Raw genomic sequence first — 24,058 nt, 5'->3', positions numbered from 1 at the left:
TATGAGTACCACTGTTAGAAAATTGATTGCAGACTGATAAAATACAATTATCCAATCAATAATTAGCTCGCTGTAAGACCTTGCTGATAAGAGATGAAGTGTATAGGCCTTCGTTCTGGCATTAAAGACTATTACCCAACAGAGAAAATCACATGTTTTATCTGAACTACACATACAGTAAAAGCTTTGTCAGCCCATGTGCCCTTTTTAAAAGTTCTGCCTTGGTTGCAGGACAGGTTGTGGTGACATTTGTAAAAATAAACCATAAAAACTGGCATTTATGTTTACAAGCAGCAGATTCAATTTCAATAAAAACAAAACGAAACAAAAAACAGAAAATTGGGGATCACTCCTCTTTTGACTTGTTTGGAATTAAAAACACATTCTGTAAATCTCTGCAAGATTTTCTTTTACAGTACAGTATTTTACAGCACGCTCTATTTAACCAGCTATCTTTTGTACAGCAGCAGTATATTTCTGCTTATATTATCACATACTGTAAACCCATCGGTTCCCAACTTGGAGTTACAATCTCCCAAATGGTCATAAGATGAAGAGAGAAACTATAATTTTTCTTCTATATATAATTATGTTCATTTTTTTGGGACATTCCTCTTCTGTTTCTTCTTCCTTTTCATTTTTACTTCTGTGTAGTTTTACCTCTTCAGGGCTCTAAATATTCAGATTAAAGAGTCTGATTAGGTGGAAATGAAACACAGAGGGTTGTGAGTATCTTTTTGCTTCGTATATAAGGATCAAAAGCCAAGAGGGCTGGAAACTAAAGCTGTAACCTGCTCTGGACTCTGGAGCAAACTTATTTGACATGGAGCAGTGATATCAGACATCAAAGTGTGTGTGTGTGTGCGTGTGTGTGTGTGTGTGCAGATAAGTCAATACTGTAACCAGGAACAAGTTTTAGTTTCCCTTTATGTATAAATGTCCACATAAGAAGGCTTGGCGTGACTGTGAGGGAAATAAGAGTAGTGTGGTTCTGCATTGGTTGTTCTCCTCATTTTCTTTGCATAAGAACATCTTTTTTTTTGTGAAGAAGGAGACACAGAAGAGGAGCTCAGAGTCTGAACCTGATTAAAAGAATGCTCTGTATGTGGAGGCGGCTTCAAGCCTTAATTAAAGGGCTGAGTGTATATCTGTGTCTGTCTGTGACTCAGCAGTTTGTAGTATTACCTTCTAAGCTCAGTTTCCAACACCGTGAGCCTCAACTCAGTCCAACATGTGCATTAACTCATCTATCACAAGAACAGACCGCTATGTGTGTGTGTGTGTGTGTGTGTGTGTGTGTGTGTGTGTGTGTGTGCGTGTGCCTCCACACTATCCAGACTTATCCCCCCTCCATCTGATCTCTTTGCAGGCAAAGATGCTTTGGCTCTGATTAGAAAAGCTGAGTTTCAGTTTCAGTCTTAACTTTGTTGAGTCTGCTTGACACATGAGAGGAAATCAGACGTCTGGACACATTCACAACCTTGTACTATAAGTATAATGTGAGCAATATCTATATCTTTACTTGTGAACACATACTGTACACTATATTTCACCTGCTGTTGACACCCACTCTTTTTATAGACATCCAGAAAAAAAGTCCAGATAAAGAAAGCATGACTTGCGAGGATCAAAATCTGTTGTCTTTGGAATTTATGTAGCACTGTTTTTGAAAGACGTTACATCAAAAATACAACCAAAACCTATTAAAGGTCTGAAAACCATAGAGAGGAGTGTATTTCTGTTGAAAGCAGGTGCAATGAGTGCAGCAGAAGGGTTGAGGAGGGTGGTAGTGAGGTGCACTTTCTCACAGAGGACATTTTGATGTCACAGAAGGTTATTTCTTTTAGATCAGTCATTCAAGTGCTAAACCAGAACAGCACAATCATGCTGAATGTGTTTCTGTGAAGATTATTAGCACCTAAAGGTTCATAACAAAAAAATGTATGAGATAGAGTTTTAGCAAAAATAATTGTGTTACTTATGGCGCTATTGAATTAGTCTCAATTAATTCTGTAGTTTATTCCTCTTTAAAGATCATCATTTCAGGATAATTATTGTCATCTCTCTCAGGCTGGGCAACATAATGCTCACATTTACAATAGCTTGGTTAAAATGAATGATTCCCTCTTTATAAAATATAGTGTGAAAAAGCATTTCAAGGCACCAGTTTGAAAGACGTCTTTCCATTTGAATACAGTGGCTTTTTGATGCCTCTGTGTGGTGAAGTTTGGGACTACAAGATCTGCACAACTGAATGAAAAGAAACCGCTAGACGATACTGTAATCATTAATTCTTTCATCATATATTCCCATTTTATCCTGTTCAGGGTTTCAAAAAACAAACCCTAAAATATGATTCATTTTGTTGCTCCCTCCCAGAGAAAGGGAAATTACTATCTATGTATTTACTGTATGTAAGACAGTAATGTTCACCTACTGACAGTGAAACTGAGAGTGACTTTATGGTCTCAGTATCAGTTTGTTTTCACCCCTGGACATTCTTTTCAGTTCCTTGATTGTCAAGAGAAAGCTGACAAAAGCAGCTCGTATCTCCTGTCAGACGGCTCACAGCGCTGTCATACAAAGGTGTCCTGGCTCTCAAATTTCACCCCTTTGCAGCTGCATTCATATTTATATACTCACTATAACTGGAGTGTCTGTTATTGTAGAAACAGCCGTGGATTATATTTTATTTAGCCTCGGACACTTTGCTGTGGATTATTTGTATCCAGCTATGGGGAGGTGAGAGTGACCTGGGTGGGAGTTTGATGAAATGGGCATCTGAACCTGTGAATCCAGCAGATTTGGGACAGTTTCCATTATCACTAAACAACCCCCCTGCAAACTCAGAAGATCTTACCGACACGCTGCAGGAGTAAAAGCGAGGATTGAGTGTTTCTCCAAAGATGTGCAGCACAGTCTTTTGTTGAATAGAGGCACATTTCTATTGGTTTGGCTCTACTCCAGCACTTTGAATTGTTTCATTTAAAATCCATTATGCTGCAGCCAACATAACAACTCACAGACTACAGTGTGGCTGACAGTGCGGATGAAAATGTGATACATGCTTAGTTCCTGTTCTGGCAGCAGGTGGTGCTGCTCTTAAACCAATAACCTGGAGACATGTTGGTAAAACAGTTTGGAAAAAAAAACAGGAATACTGAGAGGCAGAGTGCTTGAATGAAGAGAGCTGATTAAATTAATTAAAATAAAGTGTGCTTTGATAAATTAGAGAATTTATCAAAACAATCAAAACCTCACTTCTATTATATCACTAGAAATATGGAAACATATCAGTTAATCTATATTAATACATGGAAAACATGTTAATTATCTTGGAGAGTATTCTTGGAAAATTCAACTAAGTTTTTGAAAACACCTCTCAAACCTACTTTTTTATTATTTAATTACTTAAATTAATTAAAAATCTTAACTAAATGTATTGCTATTATTGTTGTTGTTCCTGTTTCTTTCCTTCTTTTTATTTATTATTATTATTTAGAGATCATGGGGTGGGATGATATACTTATTGTAAGCTGTTTGATGCTTTTTTTTATAACTAACAATTGTAAAGGATCATGACTGACAAATAAAAAAGTATGAAATAAATCAAATAAAATGTACTTCACATTCACAATAATCATGTTAGAAACAGGGTTTTACCAGTTCTGTTACACTGTTGAAATGTTTGCGAAACTTTGAAGTCTTTCAATAATACCTCAAATTATCTGATTATTTCTACATAATTGAGAAAGCTTGAAAACTTTTTTTTAAATCTACAATATACAGAAAATTGTCACAAATGTTTATTGCAGAGTACAGATTCATACATACAAAAAGCTGCGGAGTCAAGCTGAGCAAGTCCATATACATGAAGAATATACCGTTCAGTCTCGACAATGTAATCACATTTTGCATCAACACATCATGTTATGGGGTTTGCACATGTTCAGCATGCAGCAATGGCACATTTAATTTATATTTACACTTGGGAAAATACAACCGAGGACGTTTTTTTTATTGTGTTAAGTGTATGTGGAAGACTTGAATGACCTTAAAGATCTTGACATCATCGAGATAGAAAAAATGCACTATTATGTTAAAATACACAAACATGCAAAAATACAGTTTCACACAATATCACCATAACTGATGAAAGCGATATACAACAAGAGTCAGATACTGTTGTGCGGTCTGATTCACTGCTTCTTAAAGCAAAACAGACTCATTCATTTTCCCTCATGCTGTTCATAAACAGCTTCTTTTACAACTTCCAGACCTTCTTTAAAAAAAATCCATACTGTGAAGTATAAGTTTGGCCCAGAGAGATGAAAGTAAATAGCTTTGTAATCAGCTATAACAAGTAAATAAATGTGTGAAAAAAAAGGTGTACAATATATGTGTGTGTTTCTTTAAGTTTCTCCTTGCTGTCCCAGAGCGGTGATGAGGTCCTGCAGCGGCTCGGTGTCTTCTGGCTCCAGAAGTGCATGCTGCCGGCAGAAGAGCGTGAGGTGTGTGAAGAGCGTGTTTAGGTGTGGATGCAGACCCAGAGCGAGTGTCTCTCTGTAGTGAGACCAGTAAATGTGAGCCAGAGTCCTGAATAACAGCAGAAACACCTTCTGGACTAGAAAGACGAAGCCAGTCGGAAATGCTGCACCTGGAAAGAAGGAAGAGATTAACAGCTTAACACAGAAACTGGAATGTGACGCAGAACAATGCAGCACAGATACATACATTAATAACTTTTACCTGCTTTCGTGGGGAACACGTCTTCGTCAGTCAGTAGCTCCTGAATGTATGACATGGCATAGTCAAAGTAAAGTGGAGCGGAGCATTTCAGCTTCCTGCCATGGTCGTCGGTCCAGACATAAACTCTAAAAAATATACAATTATATGTCAGACAAGGAGTAAATAGTCTTTCACAGTTTCAACTCCTTTTTGCTTTGTGGCAGAAGAAGTGCACATGAAGTATGTAGAAGCAAAATGATGATCATTAAAGGGTCAGTTCACCCAAGTCACAAAAATCTCCGCTGATCCATACTATACATCTTCCCTGAAACAAAGCCTCAGGATAATTTTAATCTCATGATTTGGGTGAACTAACCCTTTATGTATGTGCTGCATATACTGCTCAGTTAACTCACGTGTTGCCCGGTCCGCATGCAGTCGGGCAGGTGCTGGGGGTACAGAACTCGGACAGCGCACTGGAGAACAGGTTTATGTGCTTGAAAAATGCCACCGCTGGAGGAAATCAATATGAAGAAAATTACATCGTACACATCTTTTTTTTTTCACATAGATGCTATGTGTAGTTGGAGGATGAGGAGCAGGAAAAAGAGGAAGCAAACAGTTACAACTCTGCCGTGTCTAATGGGGTTTACTCACTGTTGCTGGCAAGCCACTCTGCCTTGTCGACGCCAGGCGGCAGCGCTGTGAGGGTGAACATGTCTGTGTGTGTGACCCGCTGACACACGTACTGCTGCTGGAGATACGGACGCTCCTCCAGATTATTGTTGTTAATTCCCCTTGGGAGGACAGTGCAGAGTTAATGAACCACAGACAGAAAGAGAAAGACAAAATAATGCTGTGTAAAACAATTGATAGGTCAATGGATTAATTACTCCGGCTGTAGCCAGTAGATAAGGCCTTTTATGCTCCCTCTCGTGTATCTTGCCCTCTGTGGCTGGCACATGCGAACACTGCTGCAACTGCAATCCTGAACGTCCACTAAACCAGCAGTTAATGTAATGAAAGCAGTTGATTCAGAGCCACAGTAATTATTGTTAATGAAGCAAACAATGCTGCAGTGGTTGACTAAAATCGAGACTAACATTGTGCGAGATAATGCAAGCTGAGTGCATAAACCTCTCTTTCCTACACCAGTACATACATACTTACTGATAAGCTACAGGTAATGATTTATAATCAGTAACACAGGACTGGCGGCTTGGGATCCTGTGATATCTTTGGAGTGTGAGTGCAGGAAATGAATGATGTGTACTGGAAAGTCAAACCTGGCAGCATGATTTGACTTTATGCAAAGAAGAGAGGCCACACTGTACATGTAGTGCAGTGTGATGAGGAAGTGTTGTTCTCTACTTTTGTTTGCCCAACTGCTAAACGTTTGTGAAGACAGTGCTTTGCATTAAAGTGGAATCAAGCAGCTGCCACGCTCAGTTTTTAGATGTCTACACAGCAGCTGAGAGTTTACTCAGTGTGACCTTGCCTGCTGTGATAAGGGAAACACTGTGCTCTCTGTGGGGTTTCACTCCCCCCGGTGTGGATGTGTGTGTGTGTGTGTGTGTGTGAGTGAGGAATGGGTAGGGAGAATTAGTTTAATGGTCTAAACAGCAGGTCTTTGTCAAAAGTAAAGGTCAGCAGAGGTAGAGAGGGAGGGATACTGACAGAGACGAATGTAAACATCAGTTCAAAAGGTACAGTAGTGCAGAAGTACCCTAATATCCACAGGAACTTCTTTTGTCAACATCCTGTAGGCCGTCCTGTTCCAGCTCCATGGTATTAACTCTATTACCGCCTCTTGGCTACCAGTTGTCAGCACACAAACACAAAGAACCCGGAGCTACTTGTAATGGTGTGTTTGTGTGTAAACACACTCTTCTGTGATCCCGCTCTCTCTCGCTCCTGGCTGTCTGTTTACCTTTGCTTTTGCTGTGAGGGCGAAATAAACAGTCCTGTCAGGCGCAGCCAGCTGGCTCTAAAAGAGTCATCCCGGAGCACAAATTTGCACAGTAACTGTGCTAAAACGCGTTCACACATCTGCCTTCACAGTCTCAGTTCAAACTGCTTCTCAACATGTGTTCCTGCTGTTAGAGGAATCCACCTTCATTGATGCCATCAGACAAATATGTACCACACACACACACACACACGCTCACTCTTATCTGGAGAACATTCCTCAGTAAACCATGTGCGGCCAGCTTTCTAGTCCTTGTTTCTTACACATATGCATGCATCTTCTTTTCTGTACATTAATCTGTAAGATTCAGGAGTATATCAACACTGAAAGATGGAAAAGCAAAGAAACTAAAAACTTTCCTCTACACAGGAAACTGAAACATGAGAGCAAGCGGAAGATGAAGAGAGTTAAGAGAGGAAAAAAAATATCACTTACAGTTTTTCATCGTTGATGTCAGAAGGCTGCAGAGCCGTGCCGTCTGTCTTTGTAGCTGAGGGGTAACTATGGCAACCCCCCATGGCGTAGAGCTAAGAGCAGAGCTGTTGGTCGTGCCAGCCCCACTTTTCCATCCCAAACATACTAACACACACACTTCTGCACACTACAGGCAGCGTATGGCGACCAGCTCCTCAACACAAACATCTCTCAGCTCACACGCGGATCCGTACAGCTGACAGGATTCCTTTTTTTTTGACAAGTTTTCCGAAACACAACAAAGTATTCCAGGAGTTGAAGATTGTCTCCAGCTGTCTGCGTCTCCTTGCGCTCTAGTGATCCAGTGTCAGTGTGTATATGTCTCCTTTGTCTAGAGTCCCACACCCCACAGGCTCCTCCTCTCCCAGCTCCAAGCGGACAGGCAGGTTTCTCCACAACCCATTTAAAGTACAAAACACAACTCCTCCTCTTCCCCTTTTCCATCCACTTCTCACTGCGTGCACTTCTCCACATGTATGCACTCTGGAAAGCAAGAGCAGGCAGGTGCAGATGACAAAGTAAAGGTGGTCTTCTTCTGTGAAGGCGGAAAGAGGTGGAAAGGCAAGAGAGAGAGAAAGAGTAGAAAAAGCAGTCCGGGAGTGGCAGGTGTGTTCACGATCACTCGTAAACTATAGAGGAATGTGATGACATACACAGAGTATCAGAGCCAAGGAATGAAAACACACACCCACTGTGAAGGAGCAACAATATATAGATAGAACTGCTGTTGTGAATATGAGAGGTGTATTGTATGAAAGCTGAAACAAAGAGGGGTCTTCAGCTCCACCCCCCCCCCCCCCCAACTGTTATATGAACTCATTTCACCTCCGCCTGCAGCACAGTAGATCAGTGTGCCGAGCAGGTTTATGTTTGCACTGGGGGAGACGGTCCGAGGGTGTAGCATTAATTGTTAGTGTGGCTCACATGTGTGGGAGACATACAGTAAGAATCGGGAAGCAACATAATCCATCAGCTCACCTGCCCCTAAGGTAAACATATTTGTGCTTCCAACCGAGACCTGTTCTCGCTTTCTCTGTGTTTGTAATGTATGTGTGTGTTTTAGTGTGTGTGTGTGCGTTGTAGGTAAGACAAAGACATCCTTCTTCTTGGTCTGACATATTTATTAGGTTCATATCTGAATTTACAAGCTAAATTGACAACAGGTAACAGACACATTACTCTCTAAATGAAAAAAAACAAAACAAAAGAAAAGAAAACACCAGCATCAGTCCACTTTACAAAAAAGGCATTTCACAACATGGCTGTCTTTCACACCACTCCGCCCCCCCCTCCCCCCAACACACACACACACACACACACACACACACACACACACACACACACACACTAATGTAATAAGCTATAATGCGCGGAAATTTTAAACTTTGAAATGGCCTCATTGTAAGTTAACAGGCGATGGGATGAAGTAATAACACCCAACTGTCTCTCATTTAAAGTTCTGGGCACACGCTGTACAACACAGCACTTACCCATGAGGTGAATGAGGCCAATGTGCAAACTTAATGGCACTTAAAAAGATGACCGTATTGTATCTCATGCCATTATGCATAACAGCTCACTGTACCCGTAGCTACACTGCGCGCGCTCACACACACACACACACACACACACACACACTCAAGGTGAAGGAGTCACTCACACACACGTACACAGATCAAAACACAAAGGTAAGGGTCAGATGCAGTGCTTAGGTTTGGTGAAAGAGGGGTTGACGTATTCTGACCCTGTACACACACTGACAAAAAACAATAACAAAAAAAACAAAAAAAAACAGCCCTGTTTTTCTCTTCTAACCCGGACTGAAACCAGTGCTTACTCTCTGTGCAGTTCCACTTCAAACAGCTCAGTGTTGAACGGATAAAAGCAAAATGGCTGTGATCTAAGATGAATCTTCAAAGTCTTTCTTTGACATGTGGCATCTCCTCCTACTGCTGATAACTCCATCACATGACTTAAAAAGAACATGAGGGAAGGATCAAACAAAGACAGCTTTAGATCAATCTATCTATTTCTGTAAGACCATTGCAAGAAAGGAGGCTACTTCACAGATATGAATCCCAGTTATACACTGGTGGGAAGACACACTTTGGCTGAAAGCATTGAATAAAAAGTATTCTAAAGTATCTACATGATTCACTCATTCAAGTCAAACATTCCCGCCTCTTCTAGTAGGGAATAATGATGGTGCGTGGCACCACCAAATACAAACCAAAAGTGCTTCTTCAAAAAGTGCTTTTAAAATAAATACAACAATCTATGTAAATCATTTCATAGGCATATATGCAATTAAAGTCAACTCCTGCCCTGAGAAAGAGAGAGACGAGGAGAAAAGAGAAGTAAAGCATGGCTGTCTGGCACGCGCAAACTTGAAGAATAATTCCAGCTCAGGGTTTCCTGCAGTGTCTTATAGTAGAGTGAACAGTGCCTCCACCAACTACAGAAGAAATTATTATAAAATTTAATATTATGCTCATTAAGCTTCAGGGAAAATAAACAGCAGAGCTACATAACACAGCAGAGACCATGTAAATGAGGCAATTTTTTTAAACCACCATGTTCTCAAGATGCGTCAGGATTTGTCTGATTTAGCTCAACAAGTGATTGATCAATCACATTGTGCGCTCACTTCAAAGTAATTCATCAGAGCAGCACATCGCAGTGTCGGGAAAAAAGAAACCTGAGATTTACAAGTTGAGAAAAGAAGAAGCGAACAGCTCAATCAGGTGCTGATGGAAGAGAAAAAGAAACTCACCACTGTGCTGCAGGTCAGACACCAAACGGAAGTTAGTTTGATCATCATCAGCTGGACACATTTTGTCTGCATCAAGTTAAAATTTGTGTCGACCAACTGGATATCATCAATATAACTATAACCATCCAAACCAAACCCTGCAGTTTAATACAACTTGGGTCTTGTTTTTGTCAGTTATGAGAAAACCGTAGTATCTAAAGTCATTGCTGAAACTGGAAAACACAGTGGCATCGCTACGATAAAGTCAGACAGGGATGGCGGGAGATCAGACCAAAAACCAATCGCCATACATCTGCAAAGAAACACTGTTCGCACAACTTGGGTTATTTTTACTGATCGCCTATGTTTTCTCTTCCCAGCACATGTGGCTAACCTGCTGGTTTGTTTAGAGACCTTTCTGATCATCCTATTGATTGTGTTTCTTGCCCCGTCGGACTTCTTTTTAATCGATGTCGCCATGTTCTCACGTCCCACTGATTAAAACTTGATGACCGAAACTCCAAAAATAAGAACCAAGTTGTCATGAACCAGAATTATGCTTGAACCAAATGATACGGAAGACATACTGCGGACTACTGACTCGCGCACATGCACACTCCCAAACCTCCATATAGGAAGCATGTAGCAGAGGAACAGGAACTGATGCTGGGATATCGACCGAAACACAGACGTCATTATTGCCTCATTTCAACAGTACAACACACACATACAATACGCACATTGCAACCTGCAAAACAACTGCCTTTCCATACATTGGATTTGTTCCAAAAATAGATATAATGTTTATATATACTGTTTACATTTATATTACGTTTACATATTACCAAGAATAGCCACAACCTAATACAGGTTCAAATTTCACAATATTACATTTAAACAGCTCTGAGGGTGATATGAATTAGTGTGTGCACATCAGTGTGTCTTGTGGGGATTGTTTCTTTTTTTTGCATGTGTGTATAGATATAGTTGTGTATTCATGTGTGTGTGGCACTGTGTGTGTGTGTGTGTGTGTGCATGTGTGTTACACAGGTGTGCTTTCTTTGTATCTGCATACCTCTCCTTTGACCTGAGAATGCACTCTGTACCTCAGACAGAGCTCAAACACACACACACACACACACACACACACACGGGCTCATGTCTACACACATAGATACAACAGCGCACGCACACACACACACGCACACACACACACACGCACACACACAAACCTCTAAACTACAGAGGTTTGAGGAGGAAATGACACATGATTCTCCCAAATCCGATACTCCCAAATTAACAAAAAAGAGAGCATTTATGTTCCACATGATCAAAGCAAATAAATCTTACTCAGATTGAGAAATTATTCAGGTAGCATGTATGAAAAAAAAGCCAAATTCTTATCAATCACACATTTCCGCTTATAAAATGTCTGCCTGGCATGTTCATCGAAATGCTGAAATCAAAATGGCAGCTAGCTTTGCAAGCATCTTGGCTATTGTGATCTTGGCTGATTATTTGAGTACAGATTTCTTTACTAAAGTGTAAACAGTCAAATGCTCTGCTAGAAAAAAAAAATCACTGGGCTGTAATTTCATGCCCAGAGAGCCGTCATGCTCAAACAATCTGAAATTCTGACGCTGAATTCAGTAAAAGGTCAAATTTCAGATTGATGTGTTTTCTTGTGGTTTAAAGTGCCAAAGTTGTAACTTAAACACTCAGTGTCACTTCTGATCATCTCAACAGGTTACAATGTTGTTGTTTTTTTTTTAATTTCCCAAGTTCAAACAGTTCATGTGTGACACAATTTGGCTTTGGGGGTTCTGGCACGATGAAATGTTCTTTAAAAACACACATTTCTCTTTGAAGCGGTTCAGTTGTGATTATGTCATGGAGGTGCAGGAGAGACATCAATAGTACCCATGTGTGCATTTGTGGTATCCAACATACATACTGTTAAGGGCTGTTTGACCTCAACATGGAGGATCTCCTATTCGTTTGCATGTCTTCAGACACAAAAAAGGCATAAGAGGACTGCTAACAGGAAGCAAAGGTGACATGGCTGTGTGTTGAATGGACAGGTGAAGAGCATGTGTGTGTGTGCCTGTACCGCGTCGTTAGGCTGGTCCATTGGCAGACGGCTGCATCTCTCTGTAAGGTTACGATAAAAGAATATTACAAAAAAGGACAGAAACGACAATTCAAAGCACCTAACATTAGTTGACTCAACTTGCTACACTAATTATGTCATATTGCCGACGGTTCCCTCTACTTTAAGTTACAATCTGCACTGTTTATGACATGATAATGTAATGAGGACATTAATGTAGGTAGAGAGAAGCAACCTGTAGCGTGTGGTACAGGTAGACCCAGGTTTGTAAAACACTGGAACACTCTTTTAAGCATTGTGAAATAGTTAATTTGTGGTTGTCATACATAAAGCATTTACATTTTTATCAAGGTTTGTGCAGGTTGAAAGGTGATTTGAATCATTGTTGTAATGCGTGGTGATCTTACTCCTACTTTATTCAGCTGTACACAAACATGTACACACACACTTACTGTGTGACAGCAGCCGACTGCTTAGTTGGACTGGCTGTAGTTGGGTCTCCGTGTTTCTTTCCCTTTTCGCTGTCTTTCTCATCGCCCTTCCCTTTGTCTTTGATAGAGAGTCCCTCTACTGGCATCTTATCTGCTTCGCTGAAAAAAAACAAACAAACAAATAAAATTTTAACAAACTAGAGAGATGACCAGGGGATTGTCACCTAAAGTCAAACTGTAAAGACCAAACTGCAGATGCTAGTTGCTGCTATTGGCAACACACAGTTACCTGCTCTCAGCTCAGTACACACTGGCCATTGTATGCCCAGCACATACAGTCACCCATGTATCCACTGCTCTGGTACTGTGACTGACCAAAATTATAGTGAGTTGGGCACAAAGTTGCTGAGGTTTGTGCTAAGATAGTTACTCTCAAATTCCAAGTGGGATCATTTTAACTGTAGCATGCTTGCTGGTGCACTGTTTGTTAGTAACTTGCTTGCTAATGTGTTGGTTTGTTAGAGTGCTGATATGTTGGTCTGGTAGACTTTTTTTGTTCACAGCATGCAATTTGACATACTGTTAGTGCTGGAGACCTAAAAGAAAACAAATATCAACTTTAGTCGTATCAATCTTATGAAAATGGAATTACATATATCGTATAGCGGCATGGCTATGTTAATCACAGTGAGAGTGAGAAGTCCTACACTGCTCCTAGCTTTAGGTCTAATTGCATAAATACAATAATGGACCATCATTTGATTTCTATAATGCTCAGTGGATCTTTTCTGACAGGGGTCACTGTTGAGGCAAGTGGTGTTTGCTACTTACAGGATAATGTTGAGAAAATAAAATAAACCTAGCATAAGGACCGTGGTCCTGTAGGACCTCTACAAGTCACCAGTTGTGGGTTAGTGCATTCTTTTGATGAATTAGTCTTGTCCTGAATTATGGCACAATGGATTGTTACTTCACATCCTGTTAAATGCAACAAGCAAACGAAAACATGTGGCACATCTGTGCTTATGAAAGCCTTTTTAATCCTTCATACAACTCCAGGGAAGCATTCCACACTCCAGAATTAAGGACCTCAAGCACAACATACCGTCTGACTGCTGGTCTGAATACTCTGGAGTCAAGGGGAGATGAGGCAGATGGGAACAGACAGGAGGGGGTGATATCAGAAGAAAAACAGTGAAGGGGAAAGTAAAAATTGCACAGGAAAAAAGTGTGCAGGGATAAAGGTGGGAGGTCTCTGTGTAAGCATTTGAGAGCAACATGGATAGTACAGTACAACACAGTACAGTACAATGCAGGGGGAGATTCATAACAACCACCAAGACAGAGCTGCTGCACTTCATTTTTGTGTGAGCGTGTGTACTGTACCTGGTGAAGACTGCCCTCTCATTTTTGGCGTCCACAGTGAGCCGGATGGTCTCCTTGCCAGCACCTGTAGTGATGGTCTCTGTGGTGACGGTCTCAGTGGATGAAGACTCTGTCTTGCTCTCTTCCTCGTCACTTTCTGAGCTGCTGGAGGAGGAGCTGTCTGATGCCACAAGTGGAGCTTTTCTCGCCACGCACACACTCCACACACACGCTACAGAGAGTGAAGGAGAGGAGGTCATGTGATTTTAACATGGATGTGTTCTTATTTCACTAGAAAAGTCAACGCATCACAGAGGCAGGAGATTGAGAGGCAGTAGTCAAAAGTTGCCAAATGTATATAGTATTGGGCCTGTCATATATACTACATATGTACTATTCAAAGACTCTGTGAGCCTGCATGTTGCATTAGTTTGTGTTTACCTCTGCAGAGTTTTTGCCCAGGATTTAACCCTGGGCAAAATTATGTTTGTCCGTTTTTTATGAAAGAATAACCTTACTTTTATCCTTCGACCACATTCATTTTGAAAGGAGAGTGAAATGGTATAAATCTGTAATATGCAACTGTCAATTTGAATTAATTAAAAAGGTAAAAATGAAAAAAATCCACTGTGAATATTTTAAGCAAAAGATGCATGGTGTACAGCAGCCTTTTCATTCATGTTGTGGTCTGTGCAGTTCAACATACACAATTTATATTCCATTGAGGAGGTTGACTTTTGAATGGGCATTTTACACAAATGGCAGAGACAGACAACTTTGAAATGACATGTTTTCATTTATTGTATTTACTCAATTTGACTGTTGTATCAATGCGCATTTATACTTTCATTCATGTTGTGGTATTATCACTCAAATAGCCATGCTGCAGCAACTTACGGTTCTGGTTTGGTTTGGTGCTGTCTGATCCACTGAGCTCTGAGTCCACAGGAGAACTGCATCTGGGACCTGTTTCAGAGCTGGAGAAACATGTCACACAGATAAGAAAACCTGCAGAAAACAGTACAGCCGATGCATGAAAGACACAGAGCCACTGAATATTTGGGGTGAATTTTTTCTCCATTATAGTGTCTCTATGGTTGCCTGTGTTAAGAAATATTCTTTGGCAGTAGTTTTCTGCACAAAGTTTTGAAGGTCACATTCCTTTGACTAACTAAATGCCAATTTGCATTATGCCTGTGCACAAACATTTCATATTCCTATCCGTCATTGTTGGTTATGGACACAAAAGTTTTTTCACTGATGATTTATGAATGGCATTGCACAACCATCACTGCATACTCATGGAAAACCTTCCTTTGGCAAGACAGACAAAAAGAAAATTATATTTTTTAAAATCAGTCTTATCTAGGGCTGTGTGATATAAAGAGCATCATATGATATTTTTCAAGTTTCCAAGTCCAAAATTTCCAAGTTTTAATATGTTAGTATGTTAGGATTTAGCTTTTTCAGTTAAAATATTACCCAACATCTTATTTCAGCTGTAAGTAAACCTGTCATACTGGAGCTTTTCTTCAAATATAACCTATTCTCATTTAATTAACATTACAAGTTCTTAATTATTGCATCAGTGTGTAATTTTATGATTTCTGAATAAAATAACAGATGTGCAGCTCCACATATTTAAAGCAAACTCAGACTCACCAACAGAAAGGCTGGAAGTCGGTGAACTTGGCCCAGCCTTTCTCCTCTGCCTCTGTGGCAGCTGGTTGGGAGAATGAAGTGTCCCAGGCTGCGAATCCCACTCCTGCTGCCGGAGCCTTTGAGTTCACCTCCCCGAAGTCTGCGATCCAGCCAGAGCCTGTATGAACACAGCAACATGCACACTCTGCATGAGGCGCTTACTCGAAACCTGCAATCCTTCATTAAAAGCAAAGCAATTATTGCATTATCATACAATATTATATATCTCACTCTGTGCTGTCTCAGTCTGGCCCTGGCTTGAGAAAGGATCCAGGTCATCTTTAGGCTCCTCTTCTTCTTCAGAGTCTGACTCTGGTGTCCTGTCAGAGGCCTCGGTGCCAGAACCTGCTGTCCTATCACAGGCCTTACTTGCTGCTTGGCTCTGGGACTGTGACCCACCAAACCTGGAAATAATGTATGTTTGGTTGAGTGAAGACATTTAATTTCTCTACATCATGAAACTAAAAGCATAATGCTTCAATAAATCATTCCATAACGTTGAAAGCATCTGTATTTGCCATTGTGTGCCTACCTGTTACGAGATTTTGTTTGTGTTGCATAGTTGATCTCTTTCTCCTCCCAGATATCCTCTTCATCATCATCAAAGGGCTGAATCCTCTCCTTGGAACAGGCCTCAAACACAGCTGTATTTCTCTGCACAGATCAAGATGACAAATGAAATGTGTTAATTTTTTATAAGTACTCATTAATGGGCATATGGGTGAGTCTTAGCTGCTGTCCTCAACTGCCTAAGGCAACCATTTCAGTGAAAAAGTCTCTGATGATGAGGGCTCTCCAGCAGCCTACAGAAATACAACCTAGTAGAGCAAATGTGGGAATACATATAAATAAACTCACGCTGTCCTGGCCTGCATCAATATTGATATTGATCTCTGCAATCCGGTCAAACGTTGCCCTGCAATAATGTTAGGATTCACTTAGTCAGCAAACGATCACAATTACAGTGGTACACTGACACACAGAGTGGAAGTTAACATACCCAATGCTGTCGTCATGATCAGTGAACTCCTCATCATTGAAGCCAAACTGATCCACAAAGTTAGCTGTCATCTGCTGGATCTGGTAGTCTGAAAATGCCTAAAATGTACATCACAGCTTAAATTAGATTACTATATCTGAAAATAGAAGCCCTAAATATTTAATGTATGCTTATGTATGGTATGTGTACCTGCTGTAGTGTCAGTTCTTTAGGGAAGGGGCTCTCCATATCATCCTCTGAGGAAGGGCGTGGGTTTCCAGAGCCAATCTGAACAGGGAAACAACACCATAAATGCAACACTGAAAGTTTCTGTGTGTGCATAATAACAAACAGCTATTACACAGTGCAGATGTGCATTTTTGTGTGATTACCAGATCTATGGTGTTTCTCCTATTGGTCTCTGACAGGGTCTGGTCCACAAAGGTCTCCCAGCGCCCTCTGCAGTCATCTGGCAGCTCTATATTCAAAAACACAAGATCAACAGCAGTAAGAAAACAATATTCCAGTCGAGTGTAAATTTCGTCTTTTATCATCACATTCTAAAATGTACGAATGTGAGTGGTTGTCCACACACATACCTGTGATGAGGCTACTAATCTGGGTGTGGACTGGGCCTTTCTCCAGGTTGTGGACTACTGTGTTGGCAATCCTAGTCAGATGTCCCATGTAGCCTCTTCTCATACCACCTTCTGACCTAAACACAGAGGTACCACACTTAGGGAAACTCATAGGCTACTGCCTGTTGGCAAAAACAACACAATGTCATTCACTCAAAGTTCCTTACTGTGTTTTATCATTCTCCTCCCAAGCCTGTAGAATCCTCTGGACAAGGTGGCAGTGCTGAAACAACTTGTGAGAGACAAAGACAGAGTCAATCAATTGTCTTAATTCAGAAAGAGCAACTACAGTTGTGTCTCTAATAGATCAAATGGAACTTAAAACCTCTTTCTTAATACACAAACAGACACCTACATGAGTCACCATTAAATTATGTGCAGAGTTTTCAGTGGTGACTGGAGTTTCAGAGGTCTGTGTCTCAGCCAACGCCTGCTCTTGCAATGCATCCTGAAGAGGCTTGAATTTTTCCTGGGATCCCAAGCCAGGCTGAAGTCTCATTTCATGGGCGCAGGGCCGGAGGATGGCAGCAACACAAAGCTCCACTTGGAGGTGCAGGAAGTTGTTCCATGTGTACTTGAAGAACAAGTCCTGAAAAAAGGCATATATTTTCCAAAGGGACATCACAAGTGTCACTCTCTTAACATTGTATTTGACAGCGAAAAAAACTGTGTTTGCTCCTCTCACCAAAAGCAGGTCCATTGTATTGAGCTGGCAGAGTTCCTGTGCTACGACTGCGTGGCTAGCAGAGCTGGTATACAGCAGAGAGGCCACTAGTCTGGCTACGTGCAGTCGTGTGTTCCCAAGTGGTTCCTCCAGCATACCCAGAGAAGTCAGCATAGGATTTCGCTAAATGTGCACAGATTGAGGGAACAGAGTTTTGGAAACAACAAGCTGGAGGTTTTATACAGATTCAATTACTGTACAGCAAAGGTATCAAAATGACAGACAATTAAACAAAACTATTGAAGAAAGCAGTTGCCGCACATCAAAAATCTGAACATATTCGATACTTATAGCATGTTGTCACTTTCTGCTAGTGACAGAACTTGCTCTCATGAGTTTTTGTGTGGTGTAAAACTTTTCTTCATTCTCAATGCTTTTCATATGACCTGCAATTGGCACCTGAATGAATTATACTTCTGTGCAGGGGATGTGTGATTTTCTATTGATAAATAACATTATATGTTCATGAATAACATGTTATCTCATATTACAAAAGCTAATATAAAAGGACCTACAAATGATAAAGCACAGGATAAGCCTATTGATGTCTGAAAGTTTTATTGTTACAAAATGTTTCTTGTCATACCAACACTGTGCACTCCCTTCAGACAAACAGTAAAGTCTTGCCAAATTAGGTCTTCTTGCATGTGGAAATGAATTACTTAACATGCCAATGAAAAGTCACTTTAGTAAAGATAAAGTATGGTAATTAGATAAAAGATGGTGAAAGATTATCAACTGAAAGCATGGACAATTGTTGATTACTGTTTTAAACAAACTGAAAAAGCAAAAATATTGAAACATCTTTGTGCCTGATATCTTTGTTTATATACCTTGGGTGGCTCCAAAAGTAGCTGGTGGAAGTGTACCAGGTGTGGCTGAATGGCCAGCAGAATGCTGCTGTTAACAGTGTAACTTCTCTCAAATCCCTGAGCATCCATTACACCATCCACGCTGTCATAAACACAGAAACACATACAACAAACTCATATCAAAACCAGAAAATGGATCGATAAATGTTTAATAAATAGTCACATAAGAGAGCTTCCATCATCTGCGGACAATTTTAGAAAAATGATAAGGGTAAGGAGAGATGAAAATTTTTATGACAGTGATCATTATATATTAAAATGTAATATAATATATAATGTATATATGTATATATATATGCTTTCAAGTCTCTCACTCACACAGGCCTCCTGATTTCCAATAATGTGAGAAGAACTTGAATTCCATTGACGATACAGCTCTCCGTCCTCTCTCCTGAGAACATATTCTGCAACAACTGCTCCACACACTCCTGCCTGTAGAAACATAACAGAGTATGTCATCACCTTTGCATCCAGTAAAGAGAGTGTGAACATCTGTGTGTGTGTGTCTATGTCTGACTTACGATTCCAGCACAGTCAGCAGAGGGTCAGGCTGTGACATCTCTTGGAGCTGATTGGCTTGGTCTCTGCTCAGACGAATGATGTCGCACAGAGTCTGAGATGCGTTGGACTGCCTCTGTGAGAGAAAAAAACCCCCACCAACACGGACATTTAGTATTGTCAACGGTCTATTCAAGAGTCAGTGGTAGTGATAGTATATTTTAATCACAGAAATGAGGTACTCATTACTGTAAAAATATTGAAATGCCCTTCTACCTCTTCATCTCTCTCGGGGTGAATGAGCTCTATGAGTCTCTGAGCCAGCTTCTCTTCATTCAGCCACTATTGAGAAAGATCTCACATTATTATTGTACAAGATATAAGAGTGTAATGTCTCAAAGTGTAAATGTGGGTTCATCTGTCTCATACAGTAAGAGTCTCGAGACGAAGAGGGGGTGGCTCCACACAGCTGATGAGTCGGAGGAGCACATCCATCATGGCAGATGTGTCAATATGCTTCAGGACCAAGGAAAGGAATCCCTCCTTTCGTCGCAGGAAACTAATCACCTAAACACAACAAAGAGCAACGGAAACACCATGACACAAAACACAAAACTGAAAGACTGAGACTCAGACTCAAACTAAGAATTGGACATGGAATCTCGCTGTAAAATCATTTTCATTGGGATTATCTCTTAGATAGAAAGATTATAAGACAGATATTGTTTCTGGAAAGACATGTTACTGTTAAGTTTTTTAAATGTAGCAGCAACACAAATTCCATTCACCTCTAACATGTTTGGGAGGAAGATGTTTTTAAAAGCTCTGCAGATGAAAGTGCGGGTGTATATTAAGTGGCTGCCTCTGGTAACATATATTTCCTCAACGTTGCTTCATTGAAAGTCTCATAGGACCACTTAGAAACATTAACTCTGAGAAGCCAAACAGATTATGTAGCCTTGTGTCTGTATACAACTCCTATCCACATATAACCATAAATACTTATACTCATAAACGTATATTAATTTGAGCTGTGTGGCCATTTCCAAACAATTAAATCCAAAGCCTTTGCACATAAAAATCCAAACTGTCTAAATATCTAAATAGCTTGATACCAGGAGGGGTTGCTGAGAATGTTTTTTCTTTTTTTTGTTTTTTGACTGTGGTGAACTGAGTACAAATGGAAGTGTTCTGATGATGGCAATGGGGCTGGGGGGTGGGGGGGGGGGGTGGTCTGGAACTTGTCTGGACTTGTCTGGAACATGAATATGAATACCAAACATCACAGCTTTCCAGCCAGCTGTCAAGAAATGTTGCTCTGGACCAACAAAGCTGGTCAGATGGAGAGGCCAACTGACCTTGTCGTTAGGGGTGGGGTAGGGGTCAAAACCGATTCTTGATTCAATAAATAGAAAGGGGGGCACTATTTTTAGGCTCTGACTCTAGCGGACTGTGTGCTAAACCATTGACTCGTGTCCTTTGTCCACTGAAGTGCAATATGAAACATAACTGACAGTTAAGCTAACAGGTCTTGATGAAGGTCACTGTCTGACCAACAGAGAAAAGCAGAGAAAAGTGTGTAAGCATACACAGCTTTTTGATTTAGAAAAGTTAACTGCTTTAATTTGGAAGCATATGTCTGTCTCAGTTCCAATTATCTTGCTCTAATCACCCCTCAGACTTCTCTGAGTACGCCCTTTTATAGAACTCTCCGTGTGTGTGTGTGTGTGTGTGCGTATGTATGTGTGTGAGTGTATGTGTTACCTGCTCAGTCTTCCGGGTGATGAGGTTCCCAATTGTTTTGCTAAAGAAAGATGCCAGGAGGGGGTTAAGTGGGGATGGCTGCTCCAGGAAGGCATACAGAGTTTCCAGCAGAGGCTCCTCATTACCCAGCTTATCATTGATCACTCCCACATCACATGTCAGCAGCTCACATGCTATATTTGGATACCTGTAATAAATGACGAGAACACACCTGGCAGTTAAACACAATCAGTATCTTATTTTCTACCTTAGTGTACTTGATATCCTATAGGACTGTACTGATTTTCACATTTTTGACTGTCCAACTAGTATTTAAGTAGTCATTTAGATATTTTAAATGTATTATCAATTGTTTGGTTAGATCATTGGATCGAGAGCAAATCTGAACCCTCTTGAGCTCTTGGTTGCAGCTACAAAATGACAGGTAGTTGACATGATGTAGTGCAGCACCAGCAAATTTCATTTTTTTTCTAGATACAGTATACTACATCAGCATATTCTACACAGCAGCACCTACTTAAAGCGCTTGGTCTCCTCTATACCAGCAGGGGGCTCTGTAGTAATCATGTGGACCAGCTCCTGCATGCACTGGTCCTGGCACAAGAACAGGAGAAGTCTACAAAAGCATGATGATGTGAAAAGAAACACCAGTTACAAGCATGATAATAGGAATGACTGAAAACAAAGATGTAGTAATAATAATAACACTATCAATGTGCTGCTAAAACCAACAATACACAAACCTCCTGTTCTGGGCCTTGCACTCCTGCAGCACATCTTCCTCCTCCATGAGCTCAATGAGCGTAACATCCTCCTTGTCCAGTAAAGCCTCCAGGTGAGAGGATGTGTGTAAGTCAAACTTCCAAAACATGGCTGACGTCACCAGCACATATACTTAGCTGTTGACCAAAAGAGGATGTGGCACAGTGATCAGTATCATGACTTTGTGGCATACATGTAAAAGTTAATTAATGACAATTTTTTTGTGTGTGCTAAACAGTTATAACAATGTTTATTTCCTTTTTAAAAAAAATGTTCTTACATTTGGACAAGGAGCAGTATCCTCAGTCAGATCTTGCTAAACAGCCATTTACCTTACTGACATTGCATGGCCTGGACAAATTCACACAATGACGACACAAACACACCTACTTCACTCATACAACACCAAACACACTATATCCAGAGAAGATGCCTTCAACCTGTTAATGAGAGAGGAGAAAATAAGAGAAAAACAAATGCTACAGAATCATTTCCAGGAAGATCTGTTTTGTGTTCCTTAGAGTCAGAGGAAAAGTTAGTCAGCGCATGTGCAGACGAACAGTAGGCTTGCTTCCTGCAAAAACCAGGAAGCAGTTCATCTGTAATTGAGTAAGAGCTGTACATCTGTGTATTGACACTAGCCAGCTTACTTTGAGAATGGCCTCACACGCACAGTTACATCAGCAAATAATGTGTGTATTAACAAATCCCATGCAGACAGTAATCTAGCTTTAGTATGTGACATAAACACTTGTATATAAGGGAAACAAATGTGTCAGCCACTGTGTTGTGGTGATGACTATTCAGTTAAGCCTGCATTGACTGACATCTGTGTTATTACAAAGTACAAACTTGAGACTAAATGCAGGGAAGATAACAGTTGACCACTGTATTGAGGCATTATCCATTATCCGTATGTTTATCCATAAGATGAAACGGTTCCCATGGTGAACATGCCGCTGATCCAGCATGTGTTTATGTCAATGTAGGTAGCTCCCCCTCCCACACCTAATAGTGGATGTGATCTCGTATACCGCAGTCAGCAGTCACACATTGGAAAACGGGGGTAATGTATTGTTTAATAGTTTAAAAAAGAGGCTTGAGCATACTCATTTCTAAGCACCATTAAAACGGATTGCATGACATTAATTATCTCTGCTTCCCTGGTGTACCCATCGCTACAATAAACATATTGAGGCTAAACAAACAGGTGTTAGAGCTCACACTACTCACTTCAGGAATCCATCCATTCCCAATACCTAACCTAAATATGTATTTTAAAATTCATACAAACAGCACAACAATGCAATGCTCAGCTTTAAGACAGGCCTCTGTGGCGTTGTAAGATCAGCTGGTAACGGTTAACGTTACTGTTAAGTTAGCTAGTAATGGATATTAACCGTAATGAACTGTTATATATCAGCGTGAATTCATGTTAATTAGCTTATCCATACTGTTATCGCAACTTCACGTTAAGTTTAAGCTTATCTCCTGTGAACAACATCTTCCAGTACGTTTTCCAGTGCACTTACCTTGCATGCAGATCATAAACCCACGCTAGCAATGTCTCATTTGCGTTGCTAACGTTACCAAACTATTTTAAAACGGTGCCGGTTGCAAACAACGGTTAATGCAGGTCACAAGCTAACAGTCAGTTATTTATCACGGCTGCGTGGCTAGCGTTACCGTGTTGTCCCGACCACTTGACAGCGAGGCAGCTCGGACAGGCTTTACGTTAGGTTACATGTTTTTCCTCTCAAAATACGAGCAAATAGCTAGTTAGTTACCTTCTATCCATCATTTTTCTCAGTCGTCATCTAACTATACGGCAACTCGGCGACTGTGGCTGTCAGGTCACCCGGAGGCCCGTAGCTGGCTGTTCATGACTGCGTTGTTAGCTTAACGATACCCTTTCCCGGTTGCAATGTCATTTACACACTGCCGTTACACGGTGGTTGGCCTGCTGTGCTGAACGGCTGTGTTGACACTGTCCAAATTACTCGTCAGCAGGCAGGCAACGAGAAATCGGTCTGATTTGGAAATCAAAATGGCGGATATATAAAACGTAATCAAAAGTTCGTCTGTCCATCACATGTGTAAACATAACAGTTTACATATTTATTTGCTGTCACCCTGAACATTGGATCACACAGCATCGAGTGCTGCAGCAAAAAGGTTGACATTCACATTCATAGCTTTCAAACAAAACCTGTTTTTAATATGGAAAACAATTCTTACTTCAGTTTTAAATTATGGTTAAAAAAATGCAATTTAATTATTTGACTCTTCCC

The 24,058-nt window shown here is 40.6% G+C and overlaps 2 protein-coding genes across 4 annotated transcripts; both read right to left on the bottom strand.

Moving 5' to 3' along the window:
• Positions 1–3,784: 3,784 nt before the first annotated feature.
• On the bottom strand, positions 3,785–8,183 carry LOC137182970 (MOB kinase activator 2). The gene is made up of 5 exons (XM_067589616.1): positions 7,133–8,183; positions 5,386–5,525; positions 5,145–5,241; positions 4,750–4,874; positions 3,785–4,657 (listed from the first exon to the last, which is right to left on the bottom strand). The coding sequence occupies exons 1-5, from the start codon at positions 7,213–7,215 to the stop codon at positions 4,413–4,415; spliced, it is 690 nt and encodes a 229-aa protein (XP_067445717.1). The 5' UTR covers positions 7,216–8,183; the 3' UTR covers positions 3,785–4,412.
• Positions 8,184–11,651: 3,468 nt separating this feature from the next.
• On the bottom strand, positions 11,652–23,952 carry ppp6r2b (protein phosphatase 6, regulatory subunit 2b). 3 transcript variants are annotated; one of them, XM_067589611.1, is made up of 26 exons: positions 23,555–23,952; positions 22,048–22,207; positions 21,749–21,904; positions 21,523–21,621; positions 21,006–21,192; positions 19,671–19,808; positions 19,518–19,583; positions 19,265–19,377; positions 19,062–19,175; positions 18,705–18,825; positions 17,833–17,994; positions 17,503–17,736; positions 17,315–17,379; positions 17,109–17,224; positions 16,902–16,987; positions 16,720–16,797; positions 16,531–16,628; positions 16,389–16,446; positions 16,063–16,184; positions 15,762–15,934; positions 15,492–15,648; positions 14,727–14,806; positions 13,851–14,061; positions 13,570–13,593; positions 12,486–12,623; positions 11,652–12,074 (listed from the first exon to the last, which is right to left on the bottom strand). In XM_067589611.1, exons 3-26 carry the CDS (start codon positions 21,874–21,876, stop codon positions 12,041–12,043), a joined length of 2,802 nt encoding a protein of 933 aa, XP_067445712.1. In that variant the 5' UTR covers positions 21,877–21,904; positions 22,048–22,207; positions 23,555–23,952; the 3' UTR covers positions 11,652–12,040. The 3 variants fall into 3 exon arrangements, with proteins under 3 accessions (XP_067445712.1, XP_067445713.1, XP_067445714.1); XM_067589612.1 differs by lacking the exon at positions 23,555–23,952 and adding an exon at positions 23,300–23,521; XM_067589613.1 differs by lacking the exon at positions 13,570–13,593 and having other exon boundaries at positions 23,555–23,949.
• Positions 23,953–24,058: the final 106 nt, after the last annotated feature.

This window comes from Thunnus thynnus, chromosome 5 (assembly GCF_963924715.1).
Source record: "Thunnus thynnus chromosome 5, fThuThy2.1, whole genome shotgun sequence".
NCBI classification, from domain to species: domain Eukaryota; kingdom Metazoa; phylum Chordata; class Actinopteri; order Scombriformes; family Scombridae; genus Thunnus; species Thunnus thynnus.
The sequence above is the reverse complement of the archived record's forward strand: the minus strand, read 5'-3'. Positions and strand labels throughout refer to the sequence as shown.